General features: G+C 33.9%; 1 protein-coding gene across 3 annotated transcripts; it reads left to right on the top strand.

Moving 5' to 3' along the window:
- The first annotated feature begins 8,791 nt into the window (after positions 1-8,791).
- Positions 8,792-16,141, top strand: LOC142642135 (serine/threonine-protein kinase STY13-like). 3 transcript variants are annotated; one of them, XM_075816490.1, is made up of 3 exons: positions 8,792-9,127; positions 10,347-11,299; positions 15,493-16,141. In XM_075816490.1, the coding sequence occupies exons 2-3, from the start codon at positions 10,389-10,391 to the stop codon at positions 15,830-15,832; spliced, it is 1,251 nt and encodes a 416-aa protein (XP_075672605.1). In that variant the 5' UTR covers positions 8,792-9,127; positions 10,347-10,388; the 3' UTR covers positions 15,833-16,141. The 3 variants fall into 3 exon arrangements, with proteins under 3 accessions (XP_075672605.1, XP_075672603.1, XP_075672606.1); XM_075816488.1 differs by having other exon boundaries at positions 8,793-9,127; positions 10,307-11,299; XM_075816491.1 differs by having other exon boundaries at positions 8,797-9,127; positions 10,350-11,299.
- Positions 16,142-16,432: the final 291 nt, after the last annotated feature.

Genomic DNA, 16,432 nt, shown 5'->3' with positions numbered 1-16,432 from the left:
TGAGATGCCGAGTGGCAATGTGAGACAATTCGTGCTGAGAGTTGTCAAATGAGTTGCACAAGGGGATGACCAAGAGTCGCACGTGCGCCACAAGAATGGACAAGGATTAGATGATCAATCACAATATTTGTGAGCTCATTATTTCTGCAAAGTGGACTATAAATTTTCAATGAACTACGCAAGGCACCAAGCACAGTCGTCTACAATTTAAATTGTAAAAAACTTCAAGAAAGTTTTTGCAGCATGCCCCAGAAAAGTTTATTTTGTTTTGATGCTTAAAGATTTAGCTCATAGAGTTTAGACCAAACAATTAATTTTACCATTTACAACTGGTGAGGTGGTAAATTATGATTAATGCAACATATTGAACAAAAATTTAGTGTAGTTGTTGAAACAACTTTTATTGTAATTAAATAAATCATAACTTATCATCTCAATTTTAGAGGGACAGTTTCATTTAAGGCCCAAATAGCCCTGGGCTGCTTGGTTTGTGTAAAGGGCAAGCCCCAATGATAAGGTTGAAGCCAAACCTCGAACCACATATCAAATGACGTATCACCCTATGTCTGAGAACATGGTTTCATCCGAGATAACATCCAAGGATAAGTTCCTACCAAGTAGGGCAAGATGAGGCATCATCCGAGGTGTAGAAGAGATATTTTGGGACGTGCAAAATTATCGAAGGAAACCTTCTGAAGCTTCACGGTGATTTTACAGTCACCTTTGCATTATTGAAGCCCATTTGCTTGGCACAGCCGCATTTATTATTGAATGACTGGTCTGAATGGTGAATAAAACCCCAAAAGCCTCCTCGCATCATGAAGAATAAAGAAAGAAGAGCTTGATAGGACATAAAATTACCTAGCTATACAGGGACAGCACATGCTGGAGAAGAAGGCAGAGCAAATATAAGAGAGAATAAGGGTAAAAAGAAGAGGAGAACACTCTCTAGAAAAACGAGGGAGAGAGAGAGAGAGAGAGAGAGAGAGAGAGAGAGAGAGAGAGAGAGAGAATATTTTGATAAGCATGGTTTAGAGCTTGTTCTTAAGTGATACTTGTATTCTTTGTAAGGAAATATAAAAGATAGCTTTTTTACGTGGTTTTTTTAATATATTTTTTACGTAAACTTCCGTTCTTGTTCAAGTCTCCCCTGTGGATTGTTTTAAACCCACATTATAAATTAATTGTGACCTTAACCATTTTAGAAGCTGAGTTTAAGCCCGCACATCCATAATTATAAAATTTGATAAGAATTTTGTTGTGACTTTAGACTTCACCTCTAGGATCCCAAAAATCACCGAAGTCAAAGTTTCCATTCAATGCACCAGATCGCCAGTGTTACCCCTTGAAGAGCTTGACTCATCATGAATACGGTTCGCACCAATCCAGAATTGTTCTTCTGTGGCTGCTGAATTGGTGGGTACCCATATCCTGGGTGAGGCTGGTAAGGGTACCCATAGAGCTGAGGCATATAATAACCTGGAGGTGTTGGTGGGTATGACTGGTAAATGGTAATGCTATGTTGGTATTGGATAATACCCATGTGAACTAAAATATGTTGCACTAGGCTCTACCACTGGTGGACCAAGACCATATATAGTTCTAGGCACATCCTTTGGCAAATCTGGAACAGCCACAATCTTGCTAAACTTGTGGGAAAATTTCAATATATATACCCTCTATCTTTCCAGAGGGTTTTGTGACCTGGTACATAGCAAACTGCATGGACTTGCTTGCTGGGTCCTGTAGAGTTGAGAAGCTCTTTGATGGGCACGTTGACTTCACTAATATTTATTATCTTTGTTGCCATGGCTGCAGGGGTCACAGATGAGTTTGAACTCGATGGTCAAGTTGTTTTGCTGGGCTGGTGACTCATAATTTATAATGAAGTTCATGGGATTTGAGGGGGTGGGTTGGTTCACATTGGTTATGGCCTCTAGCTTTTGCTGTGAGTCACCAGAGAGTACTACTGAGACGACCACAGATATGTCCATATTGGAGAAACGGTTCATATCTGTGAGGTATTGGTCCTGCTTGGACAGTGACATATGTCTGAGATTGAGAAGATCTGGAACTCCTCCATCTCGGAGTTTCGAGAGGAAGAGTGAGGAGCTTTGATTGGCAAAGACGTTGACTCTACAAGGTCAAGCTTTAATTATTGTAACTTCTTAACGTGTGGAATGATTGCCAACCTATTTCTAAGAAATTAAACTATTCCACCCGACTATTTATTTTGCTGACAATTCTAAGGATCTATTCAAATTTGTGACTTCCACAAAATTAATTGACATTATCATTAGGAAAGTTCCTCTAACACTGCATGGTCATTGTCATTCTGTTAGGGGGGAATTTTTTTTTTTTTTGCAAGTGTTTAGGTGGCTATTTTAAGCCAAAATTAAAGCGTTTTTACATCTCCTTTGAGGCGGTTTTGAGTTCGGACGCGTTCTCTTCTAAAGAAATTAATATCACCTGTTCAAAATTATTAATAAGTGAATGAATAAGAAATTGACTCCTACTAGATATAGGCTTGTGCATGCATTGCACAGATTTTCTTTTAATTTTTCATTTTTTAAAAAATATTATGAAGTAAATGATATTTTGGTTAAAAATTCCTCATCTTATGTAGTGCTTAATAATGATATTTTTAAATATTATGAAGTAAATCATATTTTTAAATCAAATTTTTTAAAAGAAAATATATTAATCAAAATTAAATTAAATTTTGTAGCTATTTTTTAATGGTCTTAATGATGCCAATCATATAATATGATATAAGATTTTATGATAAAATTTATCAATTTTATGTAATATATTTACATAAAATAAAATTCATTGAACACACTAGATATATGTAAGTATAATTCATGCAAGTGCAAGTGCAAGTGCAAGTGCATATGGAAGTTAATTCTAAATTGCACGTCAATTTTAATTGAGTGATATACCTAAATTTTTTTTCTTCTAATATCATTTTTTGATTTTCATAATCAATTATATTTTTAATTGCATGATTTTTTTAGTTTAATTATTGATAAAAACTACAATCTTTTTGTTTGATTTGTTTTTATGTATAATATGACATACCTATGATTTTTAAATATTAATCGACCACAAAAAGTGTGACTTAAAATGACTAAAATTTTGCCTAAATAAATATACATATAGTATTGGATATTGCAAAGGAAAAAAAAAAAAAAGACCTTGCCAAAGAGCCACAGCTCGACCAAGAAAATTACTAATAATGTGTAGTATATTTTCTTGAATATATAACACGTACATGATAAGTGATAACTTATAAGCTGTTTTAATTTTATTTATTTAACATTGAAAAAGTACACGAGTAAGAAACGTGAGTTAGTGAGATTTTAAAAAGTTTTGGATTTTAAAATTGAACACAACTTTACATATTTATTCGGGGCGGAGCTATGTTGAGGGGTGAGGGGCCATGACCACCTAAATTTTGATTTTTTTAAAAAAAAATATAATTATTTTAATGTTTTCAAAATTTAGTCTACAAAAATAAGAGTTGGGCCCCCAAGTATTTAAACTAATCCAATGATGCTCTTAAAAAAATAATTAGTCTAATAGTTATAGAGACATAACTTTATTTTTTATAATTCTATTTTTTATTGTAAAATGTGCTTTTATATCTGTTAAATATTTGATAAAATTTGACACCAAACATGTTTGAATTTATCTTTTTTAATCTGTTATATGACGATTAACAAGTAAAACTTGACACCAAACATGTTTGAATTTATCTTTTTCATGTCACTAAAACACACATAAAATGTCTCTTTAATTGCCACATAATGGATTAAAATAAGATAGCTTCAAATATGTTTGGAGCCTAACTTGGTCCTCCAAGTTTTGAATCATTCATGTTTTGATAATTTCATTTATTCAATTTAATGATTTTTTTACCTACATTAGTATAAAATTTGATAATTTGTATAGAAAATGAAACTTTTTAAGAATTTTACTATGAAAATGGTAAAAATGAATTTTATGAAAGATCGTTATCGAACATAATTTTGATTGAAAATATTAAACTTTTTTTTTTGTTGGTGTGGATATATATATGTAAGGACTCAAAGATCAAACAGTCCAAGCCCACTTAGAATAGTGAGATGTGTATAGTTCAACCAGGCTCAAATCAATATATTTGTAAGAGAGTGGATCAAACAACAAGAACGGGCTTGTCACGAGGATAAATGTAAGGAAGAAAGACCAAGGAATCTAAATTATGGACATAAATGCCTTGTTACAAACTTGCCAAAAGAGGCAAATAATGCACTGAAAGATATACTATTCACTTTCTTCTCTCAATATCTATAGTTCTAACTCTCCTCTTTTTGGATATTTCTCCCCTTTTTTTTTTTTTAATCTCTGGAGAATCTCTTTCCCTTATATTCTCCTTTTTGCTTCCCATCTTGGCCCCTTATTTTGACCTAACCAAATTCTCATCATGACGCCTGCCCCCTCCAACATCTGCTGAAGGTGGTAGAATGAGTTGCTTAACTGTGAACTACACTGTTCAGGTCACTTCCTCATCAATGCAGCTGATAAAGCTATTGCCAACCATTTAATGCGGAGGCTACTGACTACTTCAAGTTAGAAACTGCACCTATTATCACTGATTCTCTCTTATTTGACCTTTCTTCTCACCTGGAGTGCCCTAAAGTCCATTGCCTTATCTCTTCCTCTCCTCGGGTGACTTTCCTTCTTGGGCCCATGGTACCTCCACAACAGTATTGCGACCCTTCACCTTCATCCTCGGTCCTCGGACACTCCCAATATATATAACTTATCAAATAAAAAAGTGTGTGTATATAATAAAAAAGGCATGTGTATATATGTGTGTATGGAGAGTTGTCTTAATAAATATATTAGTGCTGCAACTTGGTCCCCCAAACAAAAATTCTTAGTTCTGCCCCTGTATTTATTGTAAGCAAGTAGGATAGATATAGATAAATGGATAAACAATAATAAACAACATGAAAAAGAGTTTTTTTTTAGAAGCATGTAAACTTGTGTTTTTTAAATCTGTATTTATCCTAAAAGAAAAAAAAAAATTCATTTCAATTTTCTAAGCAAAAAAAAAAAAAAAAAGGTTCCTATACAAAAAACCCACTTTAAATTTATTTTTAAAAAAACATATCCTTATCCCATATTTCCATGTAGTTTTTTATTTTATTTTTATGAGATTATTCCATATAGTTTAAAGAATATCCAATTATCTATTACTCTTTTTCACTTATCTAAGTAAAATTATAATGTTTAAAAATTTAAAATTTTAGGTTATTTATAAAATCTCTCTCCTTTTTTGTTTCTCTCTCACCTTTTTCTTTTTTTGCCCATGTTCAACTCTATCAAAAATAAACCCAAGTTGATATAATTTCAAAAAAAAAAAAAAAAAAAAAAGAATGTGTAAGGAGAGGTAGTGCCTAATTTTATGTGATATGGAGAAATGTGATAAAAAAAAAACTTTTAAAAAAAATTTACCTAAAAATTAGGAATTATATTTAGAGTCTACGGCTTAAATGGCTTGGAAGTCCTTTAAATATTTAGACTCTACGGCTTAGAGTCCACGGTTTAAATGGCTTGAAAGCCTCTTAAATAATGGTATAGATATAGATAATAGATAGATAGATAGCATAGAGAAGGCAATGGGAAGGGGTGGGACTGAAGGATGAGATCTTAACCCCCTCCTTGCATGGCTTTGTCATGCCTCATCCTTACCCCGCCCCGTATAACATGAAAAACTTCCTTGCCCCATTCCCACCCCTTGGATCCCGTGGGGGCCCTACCTCGTAAAATTTTAATTCATGTTAATTTACCCCACAATTATTACAATTTTTTTTAATAAAAACTATTTCATTAATATAAATATACTTGAAATTACAAATAAATTTATCCTATCAAATCAAACTAATTTTTAGCAAGAACTAAATTATTTTATCCTAGTGTTTAACAAGACAATATCTCAAAAAAAAAATTCTTAATATCCATGCATTTAAATAGGCTAGTATTGATTTGTTTGTTTAAATAGTAGGAATTCAAGGTATGAAAAATTTACAATCATAGTCCTTATCAACTTGGGGTAGGGTGGGGTGGGGTTAAATTGTCTACACCCATCCTTGTGGCTGGGGCTCAAATCTCACCCTATTGGGGGCAGAGAAAACTTGTGCGGGGCGAAGTAGGAAGGAGTGAGTCAAGGTGGGGTGGGGCAAAATTGTCGTCCTCGATATTGGCCTGAGCAATCATTTTAAAGTGAATGGACTTGAATGCATCCCAATCAAATGATTAGATTTTTGGTCAAATTGTAATCAATCATGGGTTAATCGTGCTTAAACTTGATCAAACTTTGGGGAAGTGTTTGGAAGTATGGAAATTGATGCAAAATAATGGAATTTGGTGGTTGGGGGTGAACTTTTGAGTTCATTTGATTGTCAATTAACTAGGTCAAAGTTTGGTCAACTTAGGTATTTTGGCCATTTTGCCTATGAACCCATAAAATTAGCTAGTTCAATATTCAAATGGGAAATTTTTTGACATTTGCTTGATCTTAAGGCAAAAATATAATTTTTAAAATTTAAATTGGGTCTATTGCAAGTAAAGCGTGGGCAGCCAAAATAGAGTATTGACAATCATGAGATTTATACGATAAATTGAATTGAATATATGAGTGAAAATTATTTTAAATAAAATAATAGATGTTGAAATTATAATTTTCACTCAATTAGTATAAAGCATTTTTAACCTATCAGATAGTAAAAAATGTAGTAATATTTTCTTTTGAATATAAGTTTCTAATTCCCAAATCACAATAGATCCTTATAAGGCTTACATAACATACACTTCATTAAGTTCTCTCTCTCTCTCTCACTCTCTCTCTAACAAATATAAAAGATATTATAACAGCAAAACAAGCCATAGAAAGGTTGAAAAATCAGCCTCCCATCAAGATTACAATTGCAAAACTTGAAGGACCATAAGAGGAAAAAGAATCAACATAAGCATTCTTTGGAGACCAACTCAAAAGCGACTGCAATGTTGTATTGGTGAATAATTGTCAATAGATTTGATTGAACAATTTTTATGAGACTCATTATCATATTATTACCCAGGAATATAACTGATTTTATTAGGATAAAAACCTACAAACAATATACTATCAATACAAGGAAACCACCTCAAATTAAGGAGAAGTATCAATGCAAATTTTGAGAAACCAAAAACCCAAAGCTCTCCAATAGGCAATAATCCACCTCAAAGCTAACAAAGTCGCTCAGGGGAAAATCAAATCCAGAAGAGAAAGCCCGCACTCAGCCATGAAAACACAGATGCTCTATAGCCATGACTGAGGAGGAACCCATTTGGTGTTAGAACTCTAGCCTTGAGATCCAAAACATTTTGGTGCAAAGAAACTTAGATTCAAATTAGTCCAAGGTTGATCTCGACCAATACTATTCCACAAGGGCTTTTAAGAGCGGTCTACAGAGCCCTGCACCCCAAGGTAGACTCAATATCCATGTGAGGGATGATGAAAACTGCCACAAAATGATGTCACCTTTACAACTATCATTATTTGACTTTAACATGAGTACTTACAATCGATCACGTTATGTGTACATTATTTATTATCGATAATTTTAAAATAATAATATTACCATGTATACATCACTTATTAAATCTATTAATTTAGAGTTATACAATACAAACTAATAAATTAAAATAATATATGAATAGTCGGATTAAGAATAGATAGTAGTATATAAAAAAAAGAAAGTCGTGTATTGTAGAATGACCCTTAACTCTAACTTGAGAGACTTATGACGTTCGCTCCTAATGATAGCTCCTTATTATCAGACCAAGATACCAATCAGTTTTTGATGTAGGCTGGGATTGAATCCCAGATCTCTTACCCTTAACTCTAATTTAAAATAAAACAAAAAAATATATTTTTCACTGGTTTAATATTAATTGTTTAAAATACTTAATGTAACCGTACACACTAATAGATTTTATAATAATAAATGAATAGTTAAGATTAAGAAGATATGACACGTAACGTAAATAACTATGTAACGCACTATGACCTTTAACTCTAATGTAAAATACAAAAAAAAAAAAAATTGATTTTATAGAAATCTAAAATTAACTGCTCAAATTCTAAATATAACGAACTAATGATGATCTAATTGACAAAGCAAATTGATTACATTTGTAAAACCTTCATATATTTGATAAAATAGGAAACAACCTTTTAAACTTGTTTATAGCTAGTAAAATCTAGAAGCAACTAATCTTACCCACACGCCTGAACTAGTTGCTCAGTAATCCAAGATTCACTAGAAATAAGAAATTATTTTGTAAACTTGCATCTAGCTAGTAAAACTTATTAGTAAAACTTATTAGCAAACTAGTTGCCGGGTAATCTCGGACATTCACTAGAAAGAAGAATCTTTAAAACTCGTCTCTAACTGGTAAAACCTACAAGCAACCAATCACACTCACACACTTGAACTAGTTGCTGGCTATCCAGAATTCACTAGAAAGAAGAATATTTTAAACCCATACTAATTCGAACTAGTTGTCGGGTAATCCAGAACATTCATCGGAAAATTTAAACCCATCTCTAGTTAGTACTAAAACTTACATATAAGCAGTTAGTTTTAGTTACCAAAACCAGTTACCAGGTAATTCAGGAGAATGCTGACCAAGGCCTAAATAGTAGTCCACATATCTAAATTCTATATATATAAATAAAGAAATAGAAAGGGGAAAGTAAGAATAGGAGGGTGAGAGAGAGAGAGAGAGAGAGAGAGTGGATAGATAGCAAATAGCAATCATCGAAGACCAGAAGAATTGGTAGAGAGAGAGAGAGAGAAAAGACTGACTGAGTAAGCCTTCTCTGACTCTGACTCTATAGACTCCCAGACCCTCCTCTCTTTCTCTCCTTCATTCCATTCTCAACACACAAACCAACACAACACGCACACACAAAAAAAGTCTTCACCTTTTCTCTTCTCTCTCTCTCTCTGATCGGAGCTCGATCTCTTCTCTCTTATCTTCTCTCTCTCTCTCACTGTTTCGATCGGAGAATCGGAAACCTCTCTCCATCGAGGTAAGCTTCGTTGCATGCACAATTCCGTTCCTTTTCGAAGCTCTTATCGCTCAAAACCGCTGACTTTTTCGGGTTCTAGGGTTTCGTTTTCCGATTTTGCTGTGAATTTGTGTTTAGGAAATGAAATCGGAGATAATAATAAAAAAAAGGGTTTTTTCTTAAAAAAATTTTTAATTATTTTTTTTAGGGTTATGTGAATTTTGATGTTTCGGTATTTTCTAGGAGTTTTGACTTTTGGTATTTGCTTCTTTGTGTGGATGGATTATTTTAATTTTTGTAATTTAGTTAATTTTTTTTTTTTTCAATTGGGTTTTAGAAAGTTTTTATTTTTATTTTTTATAATGCTATTTTTGGCGGTGATGATGCGAATGTATATGTTTGTTTGTGTAATTATAAGTTTGTATTATGGTCTTATAATTATGTGGGTTTTGTTTGGCTATACGAGAAATTCTGAGCCTTAAAGGACTGTTTGTTATGTTGGACCTGTTTGTTTGTCTTTCATTATGCTAAAATTTCTTCTTTTGGGTTTATTGAAAATCTTGAATTTTTGTGTTATGGGGCTTCAAATTAATTGTGGGTTTGCTTTAGATTTCTAATAAAATTTGTTGATTTTGTGTTACAAAAAAATCTCGGAATTTGTTATAAAGACCCTTTTTTTTTTTTCTTCACTTAATTATTATTTATCTAGAATTTAGAGTACAAAAAAGGAAAAAGAAAAGGTATGAAATGGTTTAGTGTCAGACTAATACATGGGAGAGACATGTGATAGTAAGAAAAAAGAAAGTTGGTGTAGAGGTCTGATTTCCATGTTTTGATATTGTGGATACTGAGGAAGGGAAAGTGTGGCACAAGTTTGAATCCTAACTGTTTGATTGTATCACTTTTCAAATAATAAACAACTCTGCTTGAATGCTTGATTGAGCCAAATATTTTTATGTTTGCATGGTTGAATCTTTATATTTAATATATATATATATATATATATATATATATATATATATATATATATATATTCCAACATATTTCACACAACCTGTTGGAGATTTAGGTTCTATTGAAATTATTTATATGCCCCAGAGATTAAGTTGATTTACAAATTTAGGATTTTTGTTGATTATGGGATTGTGATGTATAAGAGGCCAATGCTGAAAATGTTTGTATAAAAATTTTATGTTTCAGGGTTTAATTAAGTGGATTGAGTTTGCAATTTCTGATGCAGAAGAAATAAGGAGGCTTGCTAGATTTGCTTTTCAGTCAGAAAATGTTGGAGGGTGGTCCAAAGTTCGCAGGAATAATAGACCTTAACAAAAATGACAACAACTATTACGACTTGTCCCAAGGGTTTTACCAGAAACTTGGTGAGGGTACCAACATGTCAATTGACAGTGTTGGCAGTTTACAAACAAGTACTGGTGGAGGCTCTGTTGCAATGTCTATAGATAACAGCAGTGTTGGATCAAACGATTCTCATACTCACATTTTGAACCACCAAGGCTTGCGGAGGCGTGCTAATGACAATTACTCTGTGCAACATAGCGTTAATCGTCGTGGAAAAGTCACGCATGCTCTCAGTGATGATGCACTGGCCCGAGCACTAATGGACAGTAATACCCCTACTGAGGGGCTTGAGAGATTTGATGACTGGACAATCGATTTAAGGAAGCTTAATATGGGCGATGCTTTTGCTCAAGGGGCTTTTGGGAAACTGTACAGAGGTACTTACAATGGCGAGGACGTTGCCATCAAAATTTTGGAAAGGCCAGAAAATGACCTGGGAAGGGCTCAGTTGATGGAGACACAGTTTCAGCAGGAAGTGATGATGTTGGCTACACTTAAGCATCCAAACATAGTTCGCTTTATCGGTGCATGCCGGAAACCAATGCTTTGGTGCATTGTGACTGAGTATGCAAAGGGTGGTTCAGTTCGGCAGTTCCTGACAAGGCGCTCGAACCGATCAGTTCCATTGAAATTAGCTGTCAAGCAAGCCTTGGATGTAGCAAGGGGGATGGCTTATGTTCATGGACTTGGATTGATCCATAGGGACCTAAAATCTGATAACCTGTTGATTTTCGCAGACAAATCAATTAAAATTGCTGACTTTGGGGTTGCGCGGATAGAGGTGCAGACTGAAGGAATGACACCTGAGACAGGGACATACCGCTGGATGGCTCCGTAAGACTCCTTAACCCATTAGCTGCTAATATTTATTTGCTGTATTGGTTTTATTTTATTAAAATGTTTTGCAAGCTCACGTTTCTGCTGTCATGATTTTATCCCTTGATAGTCTTTCCTGGGAGAGATACATACATACAAACATATATATATGTATGTATGTATGTTAATTATATGTATATGACTATTCTATGTAAGGTTAGTATGCTTTTAACATAAGTTTAAATGTTGATGATGTGCCTTATTTGCAGGAAGAAAATTAGCAATGCACATTTACTATGAATTACAGATATTTTACTTGTTTTACAATCTGAGTTTGCTTGCTATTGCACATGTATCTTGCTCTGCTTTTGGATATGGCTACACTTTGTATGTTTGAGAGTAGGATTTTGTGTCATTGACCATTTTAGAAATTGTTTATTCTTCAAGATATAAAGTTGCATATCTATGAAAAAAATACTAGGGTAGAATTTTGTACATTTTAAAGAGAGATGCTACGTCCACAACATTTTCACAACAAATCATAGGCGGTTAGTTGTTATTGGTTCAAATTTGAACCTAACATTAAGATTACTTTTTTGTCCCAACAATAACAACCAGTAACAACCTACCACTTAAGATTTTTTGTAAAAATGTTGTGGACATATCATTGCTCTTTTTAAAAATATCTGATAACTAATTCTTTCTTCTGTTCACTACCTAATTGATCTTGTACAAGTTTCTTTGATGTAAGGACAGCTTTTGTTTTGATTTCAAAATCAATTAGGCTTTGATTGCTTTGACATAAATATTTTCCACAATATGTTATTCTTCATGATCTTACACTTGGTGCAACTGACAAACCCTGTCAGCAGAAAATAAGCTCAAAATGGGGGAAAATTACTTATGCTTTGGCCTTGACATTGCAATCTGAGACAAAAAGACGGTTATTCTTCCAGATTAAGATACAGTACCATCGCAATCTTCTTATACTTCCTTCTCTCTCGCTCTCCTGGTTATAATCTTATCTTGGATCTGGCTTTTCTCAGATCCAAGTTTTTCTCTGCCTTTGCCTTAAATCCTACCCCCTCCACACTGTGATCCCCATGTCCGAGATCCAAAACTTCCTCAATTTACCAACACTTGGACCTTGACAAGCAGCTCCTCCACCTCTAGCCCTCAACAAAGCAGATCCCTAAAGCACTCCAAAAAAATTAGATTGTAAGCCTTGCTCCTTTAATGGCTGATCCACCTAAATTCCTCCAAGTCAAAATTGATTTGCAAACCCCATTAAATGGGTTTTTGATAATGGTCAGGTTTGGTATCAGATTGGAGAATGGAGATTCTGATAATGCTCCTGTTGTTTCTTTGTAAATTCATGGAAATTATTATTTCTATGGTTATATGGAGATCCACAAATATATTGAGAATTTGAGTTTTCCATTGTATGCTAAACAACATGATTATTTTCTCAACATTTCCATACATCCAGCCAAACAGTGGAGAATATGTCAATTTCCTCGAAACAGTTTACATTGAAAACTTTTTCTGGGAGAAAATATTTTACATTGAGAAGTCTGCTGTGGCAGAAGACAAAATCCCAGGGTTTCCTGGGGGCTCATTCCATCTGAACCAAGTTGTGGGTCTTTAACCCCCTTAAATAATATTCAGTTTTATTTAGTCATTAAGTATTAGGCTTCCCCTGCTGCTTCAGCTTGGAACCTGTTATTTTTGCATAATTTCCTTTAAGACTATGACACCTATTATGGCCTTCCCCTTTTAGTTAATGGAGAATGTGTTCACTAAATACTATGTTGTCATTCTTCTAAGATTTAAATGTGTCTGTGTTTGAGATGTTGTTAGCTCAATTGTATTACCCCACAAAAAAAAAAAAAATCTGACAATCAAGAGCAGGGTATAATTGTCCTCTAAAAGCCAGTTTTAGATTTTCAAAGCATGTGATGCAGTTTGATATTCAATGACCATAAAAAGCCAATAAGCTGTAGCTGAAATGCAATCTCCTCCCCAAGAACAGGTTGAAGTCAGGTTCATGATTCATTTTACAAATATATTTATCAAGCAAAAAAAAAAAAATTTTTGCCAAAATAGAGATTGGCTGCTTTTTAATTGGATGATGTTGACTTTTTTATGAGATTATGATAACTTACTGTGTAATTTTGCTTTCCTTGTTCGATATATTATTCTTATAAGCTCTTCTGCTTGTTTTCTGGTTGTTTCATTTCCTTGGCTTTTAACAAAACGTTCTTTTTATTCAAATTGTGCTTGGATGTAAAATTCTTGTTCTCCATTTGCTTATTTCAAACTTTGACCAGCATGTAGGAGAAAAGTTTTGACTACTACCATTACTGTCAAAAGAGAATTGTAATGGGTCTCTTCATAGTGGAGAGGTTATCGTAATTCAGATCTCATTAGAAGTTTGATGGTGGTCATTCTAGCATCATTACAACCAAATTGGATGATCCTTTTCAAAATGTGTGAGGTGCATTGCTAGTATTTCTCACTTTGCAGTGTCTGTCAGAGGCGACATAAGTTTGTCCTTTCTCCCTTTTAAACTTGATTCAGAATTTTAATATGATTGTTTCTCCAAATTTTCTTGTGTCTACTTAAGGAAGATATTCTTGGGCTACTTTTCAAAAAAGAAGATATTCTTGGGCTACTTCTCAAAAAAGAAGCTATTCTTGGGTTCTTTTCTTTTAATTCTTTGCTAAAGCTAATTGATGTTTTTAACTTGAGAGTTGGGTTGTGATTGTGATAGTCTCATAGCATACAGCCTGTACATTTGGGGTATCTTCTTCTTCTTCTTCTTCTTTTTATTTTTGTTTTTAAGTTCTGTTATTTATCAAAAAATATTAATATGTATATCTCTGGGTTATGGAGCTAATGGGATTTAATTGTAATCAGATTTTGCCTGATCTGCTTAAGTTGGTCAGATATGGTTGCCATTAGTACATAATAGAAATATTAGTAGGCTGCTGGCTTGGTGCACTGTCTGTTCTGATTTTCCAAGCTTTAGAATCACATTGCTATCTGTAAAATGTTATTGTGAAACCTAACTCTCTTTTAATCTAATGAAAAAGTTGGATTAGGTATACTAAGGAGTGATGGAATCAATCAATTTGAGTGATATGGGTATAAAATATTGTCATTGAGATATGGTTCCATATTGTGAACAACTTTCATTTTTGGAACGTTAATGTTTAGATGCTGTTATGTAGGAAAATCCTGGGTATCATGGTAAAAGTAGAATCTCAATCTTTTATCTAATTTTAACTCTTCCAATTTTTTGCTATTTCTTATTCTTTGCCCTTTGTCATACATTAGTAAACCGGGCCTGCTTTTGTGATTATGCTGAGGATCAACTTGGCTTTCTGCAGTTTTATGTCTACTGCATTTTCTAGTACTATTATCTAGTGAGGGGTAGGGGTCCTGGTGAATAAGGTTGACTGGCAAAATGGTTTAAACAATGCAGTTTGGTTTTTCCAGAACCGTCATTATATTCTGCTGAGCAATCAAGCGGCCAGCTAGTTTTGTGTGTTAGTAGTTATGGATTTGTGCTTATAGAGTAGTTGGTCTGGCTTTGATCCTACTTGCCTATTGTAATTGACTTTGTTTCCCATTCTCTCTGAGGTTCTGGAAGAAAGTTCGCTTTTTTATTGTTACCTCTAGTGAATGGGAGACTATCTTTGTGGCTTATAGATTTTGTCATGTGGTTTTCTATTTTGATATGTATTGAATTGCTCCTGGTTGTATTAATTGGATTTGTTGTAATGGTAGTTCAAGTCGAAGTAAACGCAAAACATATTTGATCATCTTACTAATGGTATTTAGTACTGTACAATATTCCTGAACTTCATTGATCATTATTTTATTCAAAGGAATGCTAACTGAAAAGTTGTTAGATTCTTAATAGCCAAAAAAAGAGAAGTTTTTAGATTATCTTTTTGTCATTTTCATCACCAGCTTTGCTTCTTACATTAACATATTAGTTAGTAACTAAATATCTGCTTGTTTAGTATGTTTCCGTTCTCTTTTGATCTAAAGGATCTTAACAATTTGCTATTCGTTGATGGTTGGTATGACATGTCTTGTTCGATGAATCTGACAAATTTACTGATTCTTTTTTGGTACTCTCTCTCTTGAAACTTCACTGAGGATTACTTGAGTGCATTATTATTTTTTATCTGGCTATGCAGGGAGATGATCCAGCACAGGCCTTACACACAGAAAGTGGATGTGTATAGTTTCGGGATTGTTCTCTGGGAACTCATAACAGGCATGCTACCATTCCAGAACATGACAGCAGTGCAGGCTGCATTTGCAGTCGTTAACAAGGGAGTTCGTCCAATAATACCCAGTGATTGCTTACCTGTTCTCAGTGATATAATGACTCGGTGCTGGGATGCCAACCCTGATGTCAGGCCACCTTTCATGGAAGTTGTCAGAATGCTGGAGAACGCAGAGACAGAGATAATGACTACTGTCCGCAAGGCTCGTTTCAGGTGTTGCATGAGCCAACCTAGGACAATGGAGTGATCCTATCAGAGAAACATTAAATGAGAAAACAATCAGCAGAACATAAAAATTAAAAAAGAAACTGGAAAAAAGAGAAAAAGAGGCAGAAGGAGGTGATTACATTGTAGCCTTGTGTATTTATGAGTTGGAATTTCTTTCTGAAGATAGAAAAAGGAAAAGGTATGATAAACTTTTGGTTTTGGTGTTTCAACATGAATGGATTCCATTTGCTGAATTAGTGATAGAAAAGGAGATTGATGTGTATGTATAATTCTCACTCTGCTATGTATTAACCTATACCTTGTTTAGCTGTTGTGCTTTCTTGAGAAATGCAGCTCTCTCTCTCTCTCTCTCTCTCTTTCATTTGGCTTTAATTCCCCCCCCCCCCCCCAAAAAAAAAAAAAAACCCTCGAAAAGACACTATGTTTTTCTTAATATGGATTATGCTTGTTTGGTTGTAATCAGATTTGGCTATATAATGAAAGTGAACTCGAAAGAAGTCAAAGCTGTGAGGTGAATATAGGCAACTGGGTACCAAATGTGATTGAGCTGTGTGAGTTGAAGAGTATGGTAGGTTGCTGTTGGCTAGAAGTTGGAAGAAATTGCTAGACGAAGTCCCTC

This window comes from Castanea sativa, chromosome 7 (genome assembly GCF_040712315.1).
Source record: "Castanea sativa cultivar Marrone di Chiusa Pesio chromosome 7, ASM4071231v1".
Lineage (NCBI taxonomy): Eukaryota > Viridiplantae > Streptophyta > Magnoliopsida > Fagales > Fagaceae > Castanea > Castanea sativa.
The sequence above is the reverse complement of the archived record's forward strand: the minus strand, read 5'-3'. Positions and strand labels throughout refer to the sequence as shown.

Coding starts and splice junctions, on each gene's coding strand:
- LOC142642135 (XM_075816490.1), top strand. CDS start 10,389: ATGTTGGAGGGTGGTCCAAAGTTCGCAGGAATAATAGACCTTAACAAA. Junction 11,300..15,492: donor ACATACCGCTGGATGGCTCC/GTAAGACTCCTT, acceptor CTGGCTATGCAG/GGAGATGATCCAGCACAGGC.